This window comes from Coregonus lavaretus (genome assembly GCF_964263955.1).
Source record: "Coregonus lavaretus genome assembly, chromosome: 14".
Lineage (NCBI taxonomy): Eukaryota > Metazoa > Chordata > Actinopteri > Salmoniformes > Salmonidae > Coregonus > Coregonus lavaretus.
Window position 1 is genome coordinate 27,112,382 of NC_140001.1, and position 19,408 is coordinate 27,131,789.

The 19,408-nt window shown below is 48.7% G+C and overlaps 1 protein-coding gene across 1 annotated transcript in view; it reads right to left on the bottom strand.

Annotated features, from left to right (window-relative positions):
• The window catches only part of LOC311141959 (tetratricopeptide repeat protein 28-like), a 325,737-nt gene that overhangs the window by 63,367 nt on the left and 242,962 nt on the right, over positions 1-19,408 (bottom strand). The window contains 1 exon segment of the mRNA XM_084177484.1: positions 19,175-19,305. Coding sequence (XP_084033610.1) covers positions 19,175-19,305 — 131 coding nt within the window.

Here is a 19,408-nt window from a genome sequence, read left to right on the forward strand (position 1 = left end):
CACTAAGCCTCTCTGAAAGACAATGAAGTCACAGACGTGCCCATGCACATATTCATAGAGGACTCACACACACATATACACACAAGTACACACATCCCTTATTGATGTCACTTGTTAAATCCTTCAGACGAGTACCGTAGAGCAAACAGAGAGTCTCCCCATACCATAGAGGGGTCATAATAGTTTATAGGCCAAACAGTTCAGACACTACAGACGTTTTTGTGAGAAGATCGATTTTTGGGACGTCTGACAAACACTGCTGTAGCTTGGCCACCTTCCACCATAGATGTGGAAGGCTGACATAGGCAGATGCGGTGGATTGAGACACAGCCCATGCAATATCTCTAGCTTAAACTGACAGATTTTGATGGGGATTTTTTTATTATGGTACTTAGATTGACGCACAGGTGCGTCAATAGATTCTTAAGGATTAAAGAAGGATTTTTAAGCCTTGAGACAATTGAGACATGGATTGTTTATGTGTGCCATTCAGAGGGTGAATGGGCAAGACAAAAGATTGATGTGCCTTTGAACGGGGCATGGTACTGCAACGCTGCTGGGTTTTTCACACTCAACAGTTTTTTTTTCCACTTTTGCCTTATGGCAAGGTGCTCCTTCATGCTGGAAAAGGCATTGGTCATCACCAAACTGTTCTTGGATGGTTGGGAGAAGTTGCTCTCGGAGGATGTGTTGGTACCATTCTTTATTCATGGCTGTGTTCTTAGGCAAAAATGTGAGTGAGCCCACTCCCTTGGCTGAGAAGCAACCCCACACATGAATGGTCTCAGGATGCTTTACTGTTGGCATGACACAGGACTGATGGTGGCGCTCAACTTGTCTTCTCCGGACAAGGTGTTTTCCGGATGCCCCAAACAATCGGAAAGGGGATTCATCAGAGAAAATGACTTTACCCCAGTCCTCAGCAGTCCAATCCCTGTACCTTTTGCAGAATATCAGTCTGTCCCTGATGTTTTTCCTGGAGAGAAGTGGCTTCTTTGCTGCCCTTCTTGACACCAGGCCATCCTCCAAAAGTCTTCGCCTCACTGTGCATGCAGATGCACTCACACCTGCCTGCTGCCATTCCTGAGCAAGCTCTGCACTGGTGGTGCCCCGATCCCGCAGCAGAATCAACTTTAGGAGATGGTCCTGGCGATTGCTGGACTTTCTTGGGTGCCCTGACGCCTTCTTCACAACAATTGAACCTCTCTCCTTGAAGTTCTTGATGATCCGATAAATGGTTGATTTAGGTGCAATCTTACTAGCAGCAATATCCTTGCCTGTGAAGCCCTTTTTGTGCAAAGCAATGATGACGGCACGTGTTTCCTTGCAGGTAACCATGGTTAACAGAGGAAGAACAATGATCTCAAGCACCACCCTCCTTTTAAAGCTTCCAGTCTGTTATTCTAACTCAATCAGCATGACAGAGTGATCTCCAGCCTTGTCCTCATCAACACTCTCACCTGTGTTAACGAGAGAATCACTGACATGATGGCAGCTGGTCCTTTTGTGGCAGGGCTGAAATGCAGTGGAAATGTTTTTGGGGGATTAAGTTCATTTTCATGGCAAAGAGGGACTCATCTGATCACTCTTCATGACATTCTGGAGTATATGCAAATTGCCATCATCAAAACTGAGGCAGCAGACTTTGTGAAAATTAGTATTTGTGTCATTCTCAAAACTTTTGACCACGACTGTAGATAGGTAGGATGGGGTCTGAAAGGATAGTTCAGAGCTTCTGCTCTTTTCTATAACCTGTACGGAACACAATATGGTCTATACTTGGTATGTAGGTTTCTCACTTATGGGTGGCTGTCACGGTTTCGGCCGAGGCTGCCTCTCTTCCTTGCTCGGGCAGGCTTCGGCGTTCGTCGTCTCCGGAATACTAGCTGCCACCGTTGTATGTTTCTATGTTCGTTTGGTCTTGTCTGGAATTGTACACCTGTTGTCGTTTAGTGTCATTAGTGTCCTATAAGTTCTCGTTGTGTTTGTCAGGTGTTGTGTGTGATTGTTTCGCTGTCGTGTATTTGCTCTACAGTATACCGTTTGCTCGTTGTAGCTTTTCTCCTCTGTTAAGGAGAGTATACTCGCACATGTTTAGTGCGCCCTTTTGTTTTACGCCTGCGTGCGGAGTTTCTCGCCTCAGGGCTTTTGTCTCGTGTATTAGTTTGTGCCTTCACTAAAGTCTTTTGGACTTATTTTCTGCGTCCTGCGCCTGATTCCAACACCACACCCACCTACAGAAAACACTGACAGAATCACACACCCTTCTGAATGGAATCAGCAGGAGCCGCAGCAGCACAGGAGACGTTGGAGGATCGGGTCCGGGAGCAGAATGACCAGATCCTGCGGATCGGGACCGCCCTGCAGGATGTGATCAACACACTCCAACGCTGGGAGACCCGAGGGACACCCCCAACGCCACCTTCCCTGCCATCACCATCAGCAAGTCAGCCCATTCCCGCTCCGGAACCCAGAGGAATTCGACTCTCGCTCCCGAGGGCCTACGATGGGACCGCTGCCGGGTGTCAGGGCTTCCTTCTCCAGGTGGAGCTTTACCTGGCCACCGTGCACCCGGCGCCCTCGGGACACGAGAGCGTGTCCGCCCTTATCTCCTGCCTTTCCGGCAAGGCGTTAGAATGGGCCAACGCCGAGTGGAGGAGGATAGACGCTACCACCATCACATACGCTGAGTTCTCCCGCCGCTTCAGGGCGGTGTTTGACCATCCACCGGAGGGGAAAGCGGCGGGGGAGCGTCTGTTCTGCCTCCGGCAGGGGAAGAGGAGTGCCCAGGAGTTCGCGTTGGAATTCCGTACTCTAGCGGCGGATGCAGGGTGGAATGAGCGGGCCCTCATCGATCACTACCGCTGTAGTCTACATGAGGACGTCCGTCGGGAGCTGATCCTGTCGGGACACCAGCCTCTCTTTCGACCAGTTAGTCGACATGTCCATCAGGCTGGACACCCTGCTGGCTACCCGCGGACGTCCCGAGGGAGGTCCGTCCATTTCACCCTCCAGCGCCTCCGAGCCGAGCCCCATGGAGCTTGGGGGCGCTGGCGCTAGAGAGAGGAGGGGTCGGATTACGAGGGGGTCCATCTCCTGCACCAACTGTGGTCGGGGAGGACACACCGCGGCTAGGTGCTGGGGATGGCCTCCTAGGGGAGAAGACGACAGGCCCCGCACTGGGGAGTCCTTCCAGGTGAGTAGGCGCCCCACTCACCCAGAGCTCTCTGTTGCGCACTTCTGTATATCTGTGCATTTTCCACAGGTAGCACCTCATTCCCAGCATAAGGCGCTGGTAGATTCAGGCGCGGCTGGGAATTTTGTTGATAGGAAATTTTGTTTAGATTTAGGGATTCCCCTTCTTCCTGTTGACGTCCCCTTCCCCGTTCATGCCCTAGATAGCCGTCCGTTGGGATCGGGCTTGATCAGGGAGGTCACGGCGCCACTTAGGATGTGTGCGCAGGGGGGTCATCAGGAGATGATCCAGCTATTTCTGATCGACTCGCCTGCGTATCCGGTGGTGCTGGGCATGCCCTGGTTGAGTACCCATAACCCGTCTATTTCGTGGCAGGAGAGGGCTCTGATGGAGTGGTCTGACCAGTGTGTGGGTCGATGTTTAGGCGTTTCCGTAGGGGCTACCTCGGTGGAGAGTCCAAACCAGGTGCCCGCATTGCACGTTCCCCCTGAGTATGGGGATTTGGCTATTGTGTTCAGTAAGTCGAGGGCGACGCAGTTGCCTCCCCATAGGCAGGGAGATTGTGCAATAGACCTCCAGGCAGGAGCTGCGCTCCCACGGAGCCATGTGTATCCTCTGTCTCAGGAGGAGAAGAGAGCTATGGAGACTTACATAGACGAATATCTGAGACAAGGATACATACGGCCCTCCACTTCCCCTGCGTCCTCGAGTTTATTTTTTGTGAAGAAAAAGGATGGTGGGTTACGCCCGTGCATTGATTACCGTAGTCTCAATCAGATCACGGTGAAGTACAGTTATCCACTCCCGCTGATTGCGACCATGACGGAGTCATTGCACGGGGCGCGTTTCTTCACTAAATTAGATCTCAGGAGCGCGTACAACTTGGTGCGCATTAGGGGGGGCGATGAATGGAAGACAGCCTTTAGTACCACCTCGGGCCATTACGAGTATCTTGTCATGCCATACGGGTTGATGAACGCTCCTTCAGTTTTCCAATCATTCGTGGATGAGATATTCAGGGACATGCAGGGGCAGGGGGTGGTCGTGTACATAGATGACATTCTCGTGTACTCGTCTACCCGAGTCGAGCATGTGGCTCTGGTGCGCCGAGTGTTGCGGAGGCTGTTGGAACACGACCTGTATGTCAAGGCAGAGAAGTGTCTGTTTTTCCAGGAGTCGGTCTCCTTTTTGGGTTATCAGTTGTCTGCGTCAGGGGTGAAGATGGAGGTAGACCGGGTGTCAGCCGTGCGTAATTGGCAAACGCCAACCACTGTGAAGGAGGTGCAGCAGTTTTTGGGGTTTGCGAATTACTACCGGAGGTTTATCCGGGGTTTTGGACAGGTGGCAGCTCCCATAACGTCTCTTTTGAAGGGGGGTCCGGTGCGTTTGCAGTGGTCAGCCGAGGCGGACAGGGCGTTTGGGAGGCTGAAGGACCTGTTTACCTCGGCTCCGGTGCTGGCGCATCCGGATCCCTCTTTACCATTTCAGGTAGAGGTGGACGCGTCAGAGGCCAGTATAGGAGCCGTGCTTTCGCAACGGTCCAGCACGCCACCTAAACTCCGCCCCTGTGCTTTTTATTCCAAGAAGCTCAGTCCGGCAGAGCGAAATTATGACGTAGGGGACAGGGAGCTGTTAGCCGTGGTACAGGCCCTAAAGGTGTGGAGGCACTGGCTTGAGGGGGCTCAACACCCTTTCCTCATTTTGACGGACCACCGTAACCTGGAGTACATCCGGGCAGCTAGGAGACTGAACCCTCGCCAGGCGCGGTGGAATATGTTTTTGACCCGGTTCGTATTTAAGATCACGTACATCCCTGGGTCACAGAACGGTAAGGCAGACGCACTGTCTCGGCGGTATGACACGGAGGAGAGGTCCGTGGAGCCCACTCCCATACTGCCGGAGTCTTGTCTGGTGGCACCGGTAGTGTGGGAGGTCGATGCTGAACTCGAGCGGGCGTTGCGCACCGACCCTAGTCCACCTCAATGCCCGGAGGGTCGGAAGTACGTTCCGCTCGAGGTTCGGGATCGATTGATCTATTGGGCTCACACGTCACCCTCCTCTGGACATCCTGGTATCGGCCGGACAGTGCACTGCCTTAGTGCTAAGTACTGGTGGCCCACGTTGGCGAGGGATGTGAGGGTTTATGTCTCCTCCTGCTCGGTGTGCGCCCAGTGTAAGGCGCCTACACATCTGCCTAGGGGTAAGTTACTACCCCTGCCCGTTCCACAACGACCATGGTCTCACCTCTCGGTGGATTTCATCACTGACCTTCCTCCCTCACAGGGGAATACTACTATACTGGTCGTTGTGGACCGGTTCTCTAAGGCCTGTCGTTTGCTCCCTATGCCGGGCCTTCCTACTGCCCTACAGACCGCCGAAGCGCTATTCACCCATGTTTTCCGGCACTACGGGGTACCCGAGGATATTGTGTCTGATCGAGGTCCCCAATTTACCTCCAAAGTCTGGAGAGCCTTTATGGAGCGGTTGGGGGTCTCGGTGAGCCTCACCTCGGGTTACCATCCGGAGAGTAATGGGCAGGTGGAACGTGTGAACCAGGATGTGGGTAGGTTTCTTAGATCATACTGCCAGGACCGGCCGGAGGAGTGGGCACGGTACGTTCCCTGGGCAGAAATGGCCCAGAATTCCCTACGCCATTCCTCCACTAACCTAACTCCTTTCCAATGTGTGTTAGGTTACCAGCCGGTTCTGGCACCTTGGCAGCAGAGCCAGATCGAGGCTCCTGCGGTGGATGAGTGGGTGCGGCGCTCGGAGGAGACGTGGAACGCTGCACACGTCCACCTGCAGCGGGCCCTCCGTCGTCAAAAGGCGAGCGCCGATCTCCACCGCAGTGAGGGACCGGTGTACGCACCTGGTGTTCGAGTCTGGCTCTCTACCAGAAACCTGCCCCTCCGCCTGCCCTGTCGGAAACTGGGTCGGCGGTTTGTGGGGCCGTTTAAAGTCCTGAGAAGATTGAACGAGGTGTGTTACAGATTACAACTACCTGTTGAGTATAAAAGTATTAACCCCTCGTTCCATGTGTCTCTTCTCAGGCCGGTGGTAGCTGGCCCACTCCAAGAAAATGAGATCAGGGAGACTCCTCCGCCCCCATTGGACATCGAGGGGGCACCGGCGTACTCCGTGCGGTCCATCTTGGATTCGAGACGTCGGATGGGGGGTCTCCAATATCTGGTGGAGTGGGAGGGTTACGGCCCGGAGGAACGGTGCTGGGTGCCGAGGAGAGACATTTTGGACCCGTCTCTCCTGACGGAATTCCATCGTAGTCACCCGACGCGCCCTGCTCCGCGTCCTCCTGGTCGTCCCCGAGGCCGGAGTCGGCGCACGTCTGGAGCCGCGCGTCAAGGGGGGGGTACTGTCACGGTTTCGGCCGAGGCTGCCTCTCTTCCTTGCTCGGGCAGGCTTCGGCGTTCGTCGTCTCCGGAATACTAGCTGCCACCGTTGTATGTTTCTATGTTCGTTTGGTCTTGTCTGGAATTGTACACCTGTTGTCGTTTAGTGTCATTAGTGTCCTATAAGTTCTCGTTGTGTTTGTCAGGTGTTGTGTGTGATTGTTTTGCTGTCGTGTATTTGCTCTACAGTATACCGTTTGCTCGTTGTAGCTTTTCTCCTCTGTTAAGGAGAGTATACTCGCACATGTTTAGTGCGCCCTTTTGTTTTACGCCTGCGTGCGGAGTTTCTCGCCTCAGGGCTTTTGTCTCGTGTATTAGTTTGTGCCTTCACTAAAGTCTTTTGGACTTATTTTCTGCGTCCTGCGCCTGATTCCAACACCACACCCACCTACAGCAAACACTGACAGTGGCACAAATTGGGATATGCAAATGAAATACTGTAGTATTTACTTTAGTTAAAAAAGTGTAGTGTTTTCGCTGACATTACTGTAGTATTTACTATAGTATTCTACAGTATACTACAACATTCTATATTAAGTAATACACATGATTGAGGGTTACTACAGTATGTAGTATAGTATTCTACAGTATACTACAGTTTACTACAGAGTTATATGGTAAGTACTGTAGGATTCTATAGTAAACTGTAGTATTTTTTCATGTGGCGGTCTATAAACAAAAGCTTCTCGCTAAGTGCACACGCACACACACACGCACACCCACGCACATGCGTCTCACTCTCATAGTGACTATGATTTATGATAAGAGAGCCATATCAGTGGCATCATCAGTACGGTGAACATTACTGCTACAAGCGCAAAACAGCAATACAAGGAGTCCCTGATCAATGAGTGTGTATGTGCACTTGTGGTGTGTGTGTGTGTGTTTGTGCGCGTGTGTGTAAATTATCTTTGTAAGTGACCAGATCGCTGTGTGAGAGGCAGAGCAGAAGCCATTCTTGTAGGTTTCCCATCCCCTAATAAGATGTAGTACTTTCCTTTCAATCACCTGGGGCCTCATATTTTCTCTCCATTTTATTGCCTTTTGTTAGCATTTTCCACACAGACACATTCCACCTACACATCATCCAAGAGAGAGAGAGAGAGAGAGAGAGAGAGAGGGATGGTTGGTTTGAATACTGTGCCACAGAGCCAGGAATACTGATACTGCTATAGCTGGGGACAAAAGCTAAAGAGATGGAAAGGGAGAAAGAGAGCGAGCGAGAGAGAGAGAGAGCGAGAGAGAGAGATAGAGAGAGAGAGAGAGAGAGAGAGAGAAGAAACAGAGAATTTGAGAGTTGACAGAGTTGGTGTGTATACAGTGAGGGCTGTACAGGGGGGTGAGGGCTGCTATTGCCAAATCGTGGAACAGTAATTCCTCTCTTTGTTTTATGTCAGGGAGTCTTGCAAAATACCATTTCCTCACCCAGCAAAAATGCAGTCTCCCACATCCCTCAGTGTGCAGCAGCTATATATAATGCACACATCAAACGCTCCGAGTTGCTCTGACCTCTCTTTCTGGGAGCCCTGCGGCTTCCTCATACTACAGGAGTGTGTTCCACACAGGACCTATCACACACACACACACACTTCACGTCCACCGAACCTTCTGAATTCCACTATCTCTCTGAGGGGAAACTCATCACACGCTAACATTGACTTGGCTGTTGAAGAAGTCCAGAGAGAAGGGGAAGGGGTGGATAGGAGGGAGGGCCATTAGCCGTCACTGTATCTAGTTTCAGAGAGGAGGGGGGAGCAGAGGAGGAATTGCACACATATCAGCAGTGAGAAGAGAACCCCACTCCTTTGTCTGCACCACTGCTATCTGGACTCTGTCCACTGTGCTGTGTGTTGCTCTAACATAGTAACCTTATCACTGGCCCAGCATGGTCATTTCAAAACCATTTGAGTGCCTTTATGCATCACTATAGTGAATGTCTCTAAAGGGAAGACCATGGTTGTTGCAGGGCTGGAACCAGTTTTTGGCCACGTCCAGAATCGATAACCATTTACACACAGTCGCAGTGACTAATCAAGGCCAGTAATTGTTCCAATAAGTACAATCAGGGCAAGAATATAGCAGTGCCCAGAGGACATGGTTGCTTTTCTGCATTGGCTGTCCCTGACCTCTGACCCTAGCTCCTAATCATCAATCACCATGCAGCTTTCAGCCTGTAGTGACGGACCAAGAATACATACAGTGCCTTCAGAAAGTATTCACACCCTTTGTCTTTTTCCACATTTTGTTGAGTTACAAAGTGGGATTAAAATGGATTTCATTGTACTTTATTGTCAACGATCTACACAAAATACTCTATAATGTCAAAGCGGAAGAAAAATTAAACAGTAATATATTTTGATTAGATAAGTATTCAACCCCCTGTGTCAATACATGTTAGAATCACCTTTGGAAGCGATTACAGCTGTGAGTCTTTCTGGGTAAGTCTCTAAGAGCTTTGCACACCTGGATTGTACAATATTTTCCCATTAATCTTTTAAAAATTCTTCAGGTTCTGTCAAGTTGGTTGTTGATCATTGCTAGACAGCCATTTTCAAGTCTGCCATAGATTTTCAAGCCGATTTAAGTCAAAACTGTAACTACGCCACTAACGAACATTCAACGTCGTCTTGGTAAGCAACTCTAGTGTATATTTGACCTTGTGTTTTAGGTTATTGTCCTGCTGAACGAAAATATGAAGAGTGGTACTCACTGACGTGTTGTGTTGGATTTGCCTCAAGCATAACACTTTGTATTCAGGACAAAAAGTTAATTTCTTTGCCACATTTTTTGCAGTATTACTTTAGTGCCTTATCGCAAACAGGATGCATGTTGTGGAATATTTGTATTCTGTACAGGCTTCCTTCTTTTCACTCTGTCAGTTAGGTTGGTATTGTGGAGTAACTAGAATGTTGTTGATCCATCCTCAGTTTTCTCCTATCACAGCCATTAAACTCTGTAACTGTTTTAAAATCCCCATTGGCTGCTGCATTTATGGTTGAATCTGTGCTTGAAATTCACTGCTCGAATGAGGGACCTTACAGATAATTGTATGTGTGGGGTACAGAGATGGGGTAGACATTTAAAAATCATGTTAAACACTATTATTGCACACAGAGTGAGTCCATGCAACTTATTATGTGACTTGTTAAGCACATTTTTACTCCTGAACTTATTTAGGCTTGCCATAACAAAAGGGTTGAATACTTACTCAAGACATTTCAGCTTTTCATTTGTAATTAATTTGTAAACATTTCTAAAAACATAATTCCACTTTGACATTATGGGGTATTGTGTGTAGGCCAGATACATACAATTAAGGGCTGAATTTAAATTCAGCCTGTAACACAACAAAATGTGGGATAAGTCCAAACTGACAGTTGTTGGGAATATGTTTTATATCTCGTTGGTTGAGGGCAGAAGTAGTGTGCACTGCATCTCAGCATCTCCCTTATCACAACAGTGCTGGTGACATGATAAATAGATATAGTCTTGTTTCGCAGGTCAGATCAATTCTCCCCAGTCCAGTGATATGGGTCTCTGTGTTAGTGAGTATCCAAGGAGACATTTTACACTGCTGGGCTAGAAATAGGTCTTACACTAGCTAAATCAACCCTAGCCCTCTCCCCCGAGACAACTATAAAAAGAGTACACACACATCACTGCACACATACTCACTAACACACATACAGTATACACACATACACACTCATATGATCTCCCTCCCTCCCTCCCTCCCATTATACCTCCCTCCTCTGTCTCTCCCTCTCTCCCTTTCCCTGTCCCCTCCCCCTCCCCTACTCCTCTCTTCCCCTCTCTCCTTTCTCTCCTTCATTCAAATGGACTTCCTAAAGCCTCCATTCGTCTTGCTGACAGCTCCACTATCGATCGGCCTGGAGAGAGAGGATGCAGTTCCAGGGCTGGAAGAGGGCTGGACCTTGGCCGGAGGAAGGAAGGGGGGCGGTGGAGGGTGGATAGTGGAGGAGGGGGGGGGGGGGGCGAGCTGGAGAAACCAAACATGTTCCCACATCAGCTATACCTTAGGGTGGGAGGTCTCCCATCACCCTGTACTCTACTGTAGATACCTGACTCACTTTGACACAGCCCTGAAATCTTGTTGTACTGTAGCTGACCACTCAAAATGAACCTGTTTAATCAGCAGAAGGTATAACACTTATTTTTCTTAAAACTGCATTGTTGTTTAAGGGCTTGTAAGTAAGCATTTCACTGTAAGGTCTACACCTGTTGTATTCAGCGCATGTGACAAATACAATTTGATTTGATTTGATTTGATATAATCACCACCCTATACACTTTAGATATTGCTGAAGAGGCGAAGAGACCGAGGGGTGATCACACAGTTAACAAGTATGACTCAGAATCCAGTATGAATCACTTATAATCATTGCAGAGGATCAGTTAGGCACTGAGTAATAGGGCCAGGAGATTAGGAAACAATTTAGGACTTGTTCCATTGGGTCACAGTGAAGTGGCACCCCTACAAGCCCCTGGCATACATGCTATAATACGGTCCAAAGAATGTGGGCCCAGAAAGTCTGCCAGATTGTAGAAACCATGCTGAGAACATAAGCAGCACATGGGAGAGCAGGTTACAATTGGCCACGCTGACACACAATTCATTTCAATCAAACCCATCTGAAGTAACTTTCCACTGGCTGGCGTCTTTAATGGGCCTCCATCCCTTATCGTCAGCTGTTATCAAGGAAAGATGAGTTGGCACTTTCCTTCTTCATCCCTCCCTCCACCAAATGCCAAGATTGATGATTGGAAGTTTGATTTTCCTAATGATTAAAATATCTGCGGAGCAGTCGCTGCCCTGTCGTGGAAGCCCCATAGAGTGAGTTTCATCCCCCTGCCTACAACCCCCCCACCCTGATGAGCACCATGTGTGTGTCAGGGGTTGTCATCTATAATCATAGAGCACAGCACAACAGCGCCAGTCAGCAGGAGGGAGTCTCCCGTGACACTGTCTATTTGTTCTCTAATCTGTCCCTCTGAATTGCCATTGATTGCAGCAGCTAGGGAGAGAAAATAGACAAGGTGTAATATTCAAGACAAATTACTCAACTTCCCAGTTGCAAGGAGCAGTTCAATCTACATAAGGCCAGACAGTGGTTAGAGACAGGCACTGTTAGAGTGGGCATTAACCAACAGTGCTTTGACCCCCATGTATCGACGCTGTGATCAGTATATCTCTGCCTCTATGTGTCCTCAGCTGATATGTGCATCAGCCCATTCAAACAGCACGGCCATACACAGTATAGAATCGTTTAGTAGTGGAATGCACTGGTGCTTTCTAGGGGGCACCATAACGCAAAAAGAGGGTCTGAGGCTCTGTATCCTGGAGAGAGAAATGAAAGGGGGAGAGAGATGGGTGGATGGAGACAGGGAGAAAGGAGAGAAAAGGAAATAGAGGGAGAGGGGGGATAGACTGAAGGAAATGTGAGGTAGCATGAGGGAGGGAGTGTGGGAAAGACAAAGGGACGGTGAAATAGTGAAGAAAAAGAGGGAATGAGAGGGGATGTGGAAGGGGTATTGGAGGGGGAAGAGAGGACAGGGGCAGAGGAGAGGGAGGGATGGAGGGAGGAAGTAGGCTGCGACGAGGCAGAAAGCAGAGAGCAGTAGTCGATATAAAAGCACTCATTCATCTCTCTGACAGCACTCCAAGTGCTCCACTGGGGGAGACACACTGCTGCGTCACCTACAATGCAGCAAATACACATTTACAACTCTCCACTTTACAGCACACACACGCTCACACTCACACAGTACTTTCCAGGTAGCCTGCTCCAAGTCTACGTTCTGGGTCAATAGTATCTTGTGGGGTGGGGCAAAATCAGTAAATACACCATCACACTGTAACCTGCTCACTCACACACTCAACACAGCCACAGGCCATGACCACATACACACACACACACACACACACACACACACACACACACACACACACACACACACACACACACACACACACACACACACACACTCACTTCTGATTAGATAAGGCTGTGTGCTGCAACAATAAACTGAAGAGCAATAAATCCCCCAGTAGCAGCCTGAAGCTAGATGGTTCATACCAACCTGCCTGCACTGAGGACAATAGGACAAATCACATGACAATCTAACATACATTCACCTCCACAATCCATACAAACCACCTTCCTATACTCCATTTAGTGATTGCTATTGTGAGATACTCTACTGTCTGATGCTGAGGCTTATAGCCTTTCTTTATGCTCTTCCTTTTGTTTAGCGAATGATCACACACACACACACACACACACACACACACACACACACACACACACACACACACACACACACACACACACACACACACACACACATCCCTGTTTCCTTCTCCTTACTGGTCAAGGCCCATTGGCTGTTCTCAGCCATACATCTCCCATGATTCACGGCTAAGTGCGCCGGTGTAGAGCAGATCTGACTCACTGGGCCGAGGAGAGGAGAGACAGGCTGGCTGTGTGTCATTACAGCACACCAGGATAGATGGACCACATGCAGGCTAGAGTGGCTTCAACTACAGTACAATCACCAGCCCTAGCACAATGAGACTGGAGGAAACAGACAGGAGCTAGGCTAATGTCTGTGGTGGTGTAGTCTTGCTAGACCCATACATAGGGACAGTGGGTCTGAGCTGCTCTATGTCGTCTGTGGATACAGGGGGAAAGACGGGTACTTGCACTAACTTGATTTGTCACCCTTTTGCCCAATCCCCTCCCCCTTCTCCCCAAGCTGGGCCAACTCTATAAATGAACCCCCTAATCATCCCCAAATCCTCCTTTTCAATCAGCAGAGAAGGGAAGGGGGAGCGAGGCAAGACGGGGAGAAGTAAGGGACATGGTGCCAGGCCCTCTCCCTTGCCTCCCCCTATTAGAGCAGGCCCCATAAAGGCAGCTGAGGCACCAGGCCCCTAATGATTCCTTAATTGTCCCCCTCCTCAGCTGTAGCGCTGACAAACACTGACTAACCCTGACACCAAGAACACCCACCAGGCCCCCCGCGCCACGGCACGGCACCCCTCCACACACACCTCCCATTTACAGACCCATCTCTCAGCTCCTCTCCCCTTTCCCCTCCCATAACCCTCCCCTAACTTCCCCATTAAGCCAGCTGGACAGGGGGAGGGCCTGGAGGATCCCTGTCACCTTGAGAGTAATGGGTTAAGTTAGTTTGTAGGAATTCCTTTTAGCAGTTGAAGAAAAGGAAAGGGCAGAGAGTAGCCAAACAAAGACAGAGAGAGGAGGAGAGTTGTTCTATAGGGGGCAGTTAGAACTCCAGACCCCAATGGAAAAAATACATTGCTCTCCCCTACTTAACCTCTTTAGCTGTGTTTCTGATTTCCATTGCAAGCTGGCGTTGGGTTGGGGGAGCCAGCAGCAGAGCTGCAGCATAATATCTTTTAACCATCACAGGGTAATGTAATTACAGAGTGTACCATCGTCAACCCGCCTCAGTTTCTCCTAAATACTCACACCCCAAATTACGGGTTACCTCGCTCAAGCCAACCCTACTATTTAAGCCTAGGACGTCACATGAGAGGAGAGGAGAGGAGAGGAGAGGAGAGGAGAGGAGAGGAGAGGAGAGGAGAGGAGAGGAGAGGAGAGGAGAGGAGAGGAGAGGAGAGGAGAGGAGAGGAGAGGAGAGGAGAGGAGAGGAGAGGAGAGGAGAGGAGAGGAGAGGAGTTTTACCATCAGAGTGTGTCAGGAGAATAACATGAAGCTGTTCAGTTAGACAGTTGCTATGAAGAGACAGAGTAGACCAGGTGGGGCCACATTAACCTACTGTATGGAAGGACTTGGCAGGGACACATACAGTGGGGAAAAAAAGTATTTAGTCAGCCAGCAATTGTGCAAGTTCTCCCACTTAAAAAGATGAGAGAGGCCTGTAATTTTCATCATAGGTACACGTCAACTATGACAGACAAATTGAGAAAAAAAAATCCAGAAAATCACATTGTAGGATTTTTTATGAATTTATTTGCAAATTATGGTGGAAAATAAGTATTTGGTCACCTACAAACAAGCAAGATTTCTCGCTCTCACAGACCTGTAACTTCTTCTTTAAGAGGCTCCTCTGTCCTCCACTCGTTACCTGTATTAATGGCACCTGTTTGAACTTGTTATCAGTATAAAAGACACCTGTCCACAACCTCAAACAGTCAGACTCCAAACTCCACTATGGTCAAGACCAAAGAGCTGTCAACGGACACCAGAAACAAAATTGTAGACCTGCACCAGGCTGGGAAGACTGAATCTGCAATAGTTAAGCAGCTTGGTTTGAAGAAATCAACTGTGGGAGCAATTATTAGGAAATGGAAGACATACAAGACCACTGATAATCTCCCTCGATCTGGGGCTCCACGCAAGATCTCACCCCGTGGGGTCAAAATGATCACAAGAACGGTGAGCAAAAATCCCAGAACCACACAGGGGGACCTAGTGAATGACCTGCAGAGAGCTGGGACCAAAGTAACAAAGCCTACCATCAGTAACACACTACGCCGTCAGGGACTCAAATCCTGCAGTGTCAGACGTGTCCCCCTGCTTAAGTCAGTACATGTCCAGGCCCGTCTGAAGTTTGCTAGAGTGCATTTGGATGATCCAGAAGAGGATTGGGAGAATGTCATATGGTCAGATGAAACCAAAATATAACTTTTTGGTAAAAACTCAACTCGTCGTGTTTGGAGGACAAAGAATGCTGAGTTGCATCCAAAGAACACCATGCCTACTGTGAAGCATGGGGGTGGAAACATCATGCTTTGGGGCTGTTTTTCTGCAAAGGGACCAGGACGACTGATCCGTGTAAAGGAAAGAATGAATGGGGCCATGTATCGTGAGATTTTGAGTGAAAACCTCCTTCCATCAGCAAGGGCATTGAAGATTAAACGTGGCTGGGTCTTTCAGCATGACAATGATCCCAAACACACCGCCCGGGCAACGAAGGAGTGGCTTCGTAAGAAGTATTTCAAGGTCCTGGAGTGGCCTAGCCAGTCTCCAGATCTCAACCCCATAGAAAATCTTTGGAGGGAGTTAAAAGTCTGTGTTGCCCAGCGACAGCCTCAAAACATCACTGCTCTAGAGGAGATCTGCATGGAGGAATGGGCCAAAATACCAGCAACAGTGCGTGAAAACCTTGTGAAGACTTACAGAAAACGTTTGACCTGTGTCATTGCCAACAAAGAGTATATAACAAAGTATTGAGAAACTTTTGTTATTGACCAAATACTTATTTTCCACCATAATTTGCAAATAAATTCATTAAAAATCCTACAATGTGATTTTCTGGATTTTTTTTTCTCATCTTGTCTGTCATAGTTGACGTGTACCTATGGTGAAAATTACAGGCCTCTGTCATCTTTTTAAGTGGGAGAACTTGCACAATTGGTGGCTGACTAAATACTTTTTTTCCCCACTGTATGTCTGGATAAAGGAGAGAGTGTTATATCTCCAGAATACCTGACAGATGAAAATCTGCTAAATATATTTCCAAAGGCTGCGAGTTAAGAAAAACACACTGCAGCTCAAAGCGATGACAAAACGCTGCACTACAGGAGCCATTTCCAGGTTCCCCCTCTCCTCTCACAGATAACACTAGCAGCTTTCCCCCTCGCCTTTTAAACCGCCCATCCCACTCTCTCTTTCCTTCCATTTCTCTCCCCCTCTCTAACACAACCCCACAGTACATCCACAAAGCCAATTTACCATCATTCCCTTCAATACTTTCCATCTTTAAGAGCAGTAATCATTTGAAAATATAGGAAAGCTGTAAGGCTTGCAGAAAACAGGGACTTTGGTCACAATCATACAGTAGTGTAAGTGGAAAGTGAATAACTCATAATGGCCGCATAGTGGTCAAAAGCATTAAGTATGATTAAGGCCAGTGTCTAGGTTAGCTGTAGACATGAGGGGTGGTCGGTGGACCATCACTCTGGCAGGCAGCAGCAGAGTCCGGGCTGGGCAGAGCATTAGGAGATGAAAGAGAGGTCATGCACTGCTCCTTTACTGATAAAAACAGGATCCAATTTCTGCTAGTGATTTATGGAGAACGCTCTCAGGAAGATCTCTGTCTTCTGTCTCTCTCTGCTGCTCTATTACAGGACACAGTCAGGCCACACTGCACTGGGGGAAAGGTTAGTAGTAGTAGTACTATAGTAATACTGTAGTAAGATCTCTGTTTTCTGTCTCTCTCTGCCTCTCCATCACAGCCACAGCCAGGCCAGGCTGCATGACACTGCATTGTACTGCACTGGGTAAAGGCTAGTAGTAATACTGGAGTAATAAAGGGGTAGACTAGCAGTATAATGTGTATGTGAGAACACCACCTACTCTGGGGAACACTACCTGCACTGGGGTAAAGTAAAGAGTATAATTACTAATACAATACTTACACAGAGGGGTATGTGTTTCAAAATACAGAGATCTTCCACGTATGAATCATTTTCCATGATGCAAAATGCATCATTTGTGGATGATTTCTGTATTTTGAAAGTTACATATCTTGAAAACTTGATTGCTGACATGCAAAACATTTTGAGACTATATAAAAATTTTACTAATGAAACAAATACCAAAAGATAGTTTTGGGGTGGATTTTTCCTTTAAAGCTGAGATCCGTGATAGGCGAAACAGCATCACTGGCCGCCACAGGCGCATTTGTTATAGTTTTTGTTTTAAGGAAATCAGCATCCAGCATCGTGGTCAAAAATGTGTTTGGGTACATACTCTTCTGTTCTATAACATGTGCAATGATGTCTGAGGGAAAGAAAATGTGTTCGTTGTTTGTAGTAACTTATTTTTTATTGTAATATGGACGTAACAGTTTCACCGCTGAGGATTGCAGCTTTAAATACACCTCACCCTAACACTACTGTAACTTAACCTGTGTGCATGACATGCATAGGTATAGGCCTACTGATGGCTGTGGTCTCATACCGACACCTCTGTGTCTATTTATGTGGAGGTATTTGTGTGAGAGATGTGAGGGGGCCTCTGGCCGTTAGCTGTAGCTTTGCTCTTCGCCTTTTCAACCACCCAACCCAATCTCTTTTTCCTTCCATTTCTCTCCCCTTCTCTAACACAACACCACAATACATCCACATACTATAATTCCCTTCAAGACTTTCCATCTTTTCCATCTTTAAGAGCAGTAAACTGGAGTGTTTAAACATCTCCTGATATCTGGGAGCTTGCGGGGAGGATAAGAGACTGGGGAAGCAGGGAGGGACAGGGGGAAGCAGGGAGGGACAAGGGGAAGCAGGGAGGGATGAGGGGAAGCAGGGAGGGATGGGGGGAAGCAGGGAGGGACAAGGGGAAGCAGGGAGAGATGAGGGGAAGCAGGGAGGGATGAGGGGAAGCAGGGAGGGATGGGGGGAAGCAGGGAGGGACAAGGGGAAGCAGGGAGGGATGGGGGGAAGCAGGGAGGGATGGGGGAAGCAGGGAGGGACAGGGGGAAGCAGGGAGGGACAAGGGGAAGCAGGGAGGGATGGGGTGAAGCAGGGAGGGATGGGGGGAAGCAGGGAGGGACAGGGGGAAGCAGGGAGGGACAGGGGGAAGCAGGGAGGGACGAGGGGAAGCAGGGAGGGATGGGGGGAAGCAGGGAGTGATGGGGGGAAGCAGGGAGGGACGGGGGAAGCAGTAAGGGATGGGGGAAGCAGGGAGTGACGGGAGAAGCAGGGGCGTTCTTCCCCCACAAACACCACAGAGGTCAGGCAAGGTCAGAGGTCAGAAGGAGAGAGAGAGAGCGAGAGCGAGAGAGAGACAGAGACAGAGAGAAATAAACTAGCCCATTTTCTCACTGTCTGGCCCTCCCTCTTCCTCTGTCTACCTTCCCTCATGCTTTACCTCTATTCTTCGCTCTCCCTCTCTCCCTCTCTCCCGCTCTTCCTCTCTCCCTCTCTCCCTCTCTCCCTCTCTCCCTCGTCTGTCGTTTTTTTCTCTCTCGTCCTTCAGTTTTTGTCTCTCCCTCTACTTCATATCCAAACAGCTTAATCTGTGTAAATTGTATTCCTTAAGCAGCATATGTTGCCAAAACCCCAGTGTTACTGAAACATGAACAGGATAAATATTTGCATAATATCTGCATAAATGTTTTGCATTGATAACGAGGAGCACCAGCTGTTTCTTAAGGCCCTCCCATTGGTCTCTCCACCTCTCTCTCCCTCGCCTTGTCACCTTAATTTGTTCTCCTAACCCACTTCCCATCCCTCTCTCTCTCTGACGGGAGAACCAGCAGCAGAGCATTCCTGCCTTTCAGCCTTACCCTTGATTCACCCTCTGAACAACCAAGACAGAGGAGAGGAAAGCTGCAGGACACACCACTATTACAACCACTAACGGAAGCAGAGAAAAGACACCAGCCATCCATCCCCCACATGCCCTCACCCCTCCTTCTACAGCAGAAGATAACCTAAAACTACATGATAGATGTATCTTGCATACTACCACCGGGAAAAGATCACCAAAAACACCCAGGAGTATTAGGTAGAGGAAACAGTGGGCTGTGGGCCCTGTGTGTCTCAGTCTCTTACCTCCCTGTCCTTGAGCTTCATGGCCAGGACCAGCTGGTGACGATGGTTGGTCAGGGCCTCGCGGTAGTTCCCCTTGGAAAAGAATGCTGAGCCCAGGTTACCATGGGCACGGCATTCACCTGTTTGGTCACCTGGAGATGAGGAGAGCAGAGAGAAGAGAGGACAAGTAAGGGAAGGTCAGTCCAGGACAGACAACAATGTACTCTATACAATTCATCTGAGATCATAATCAAT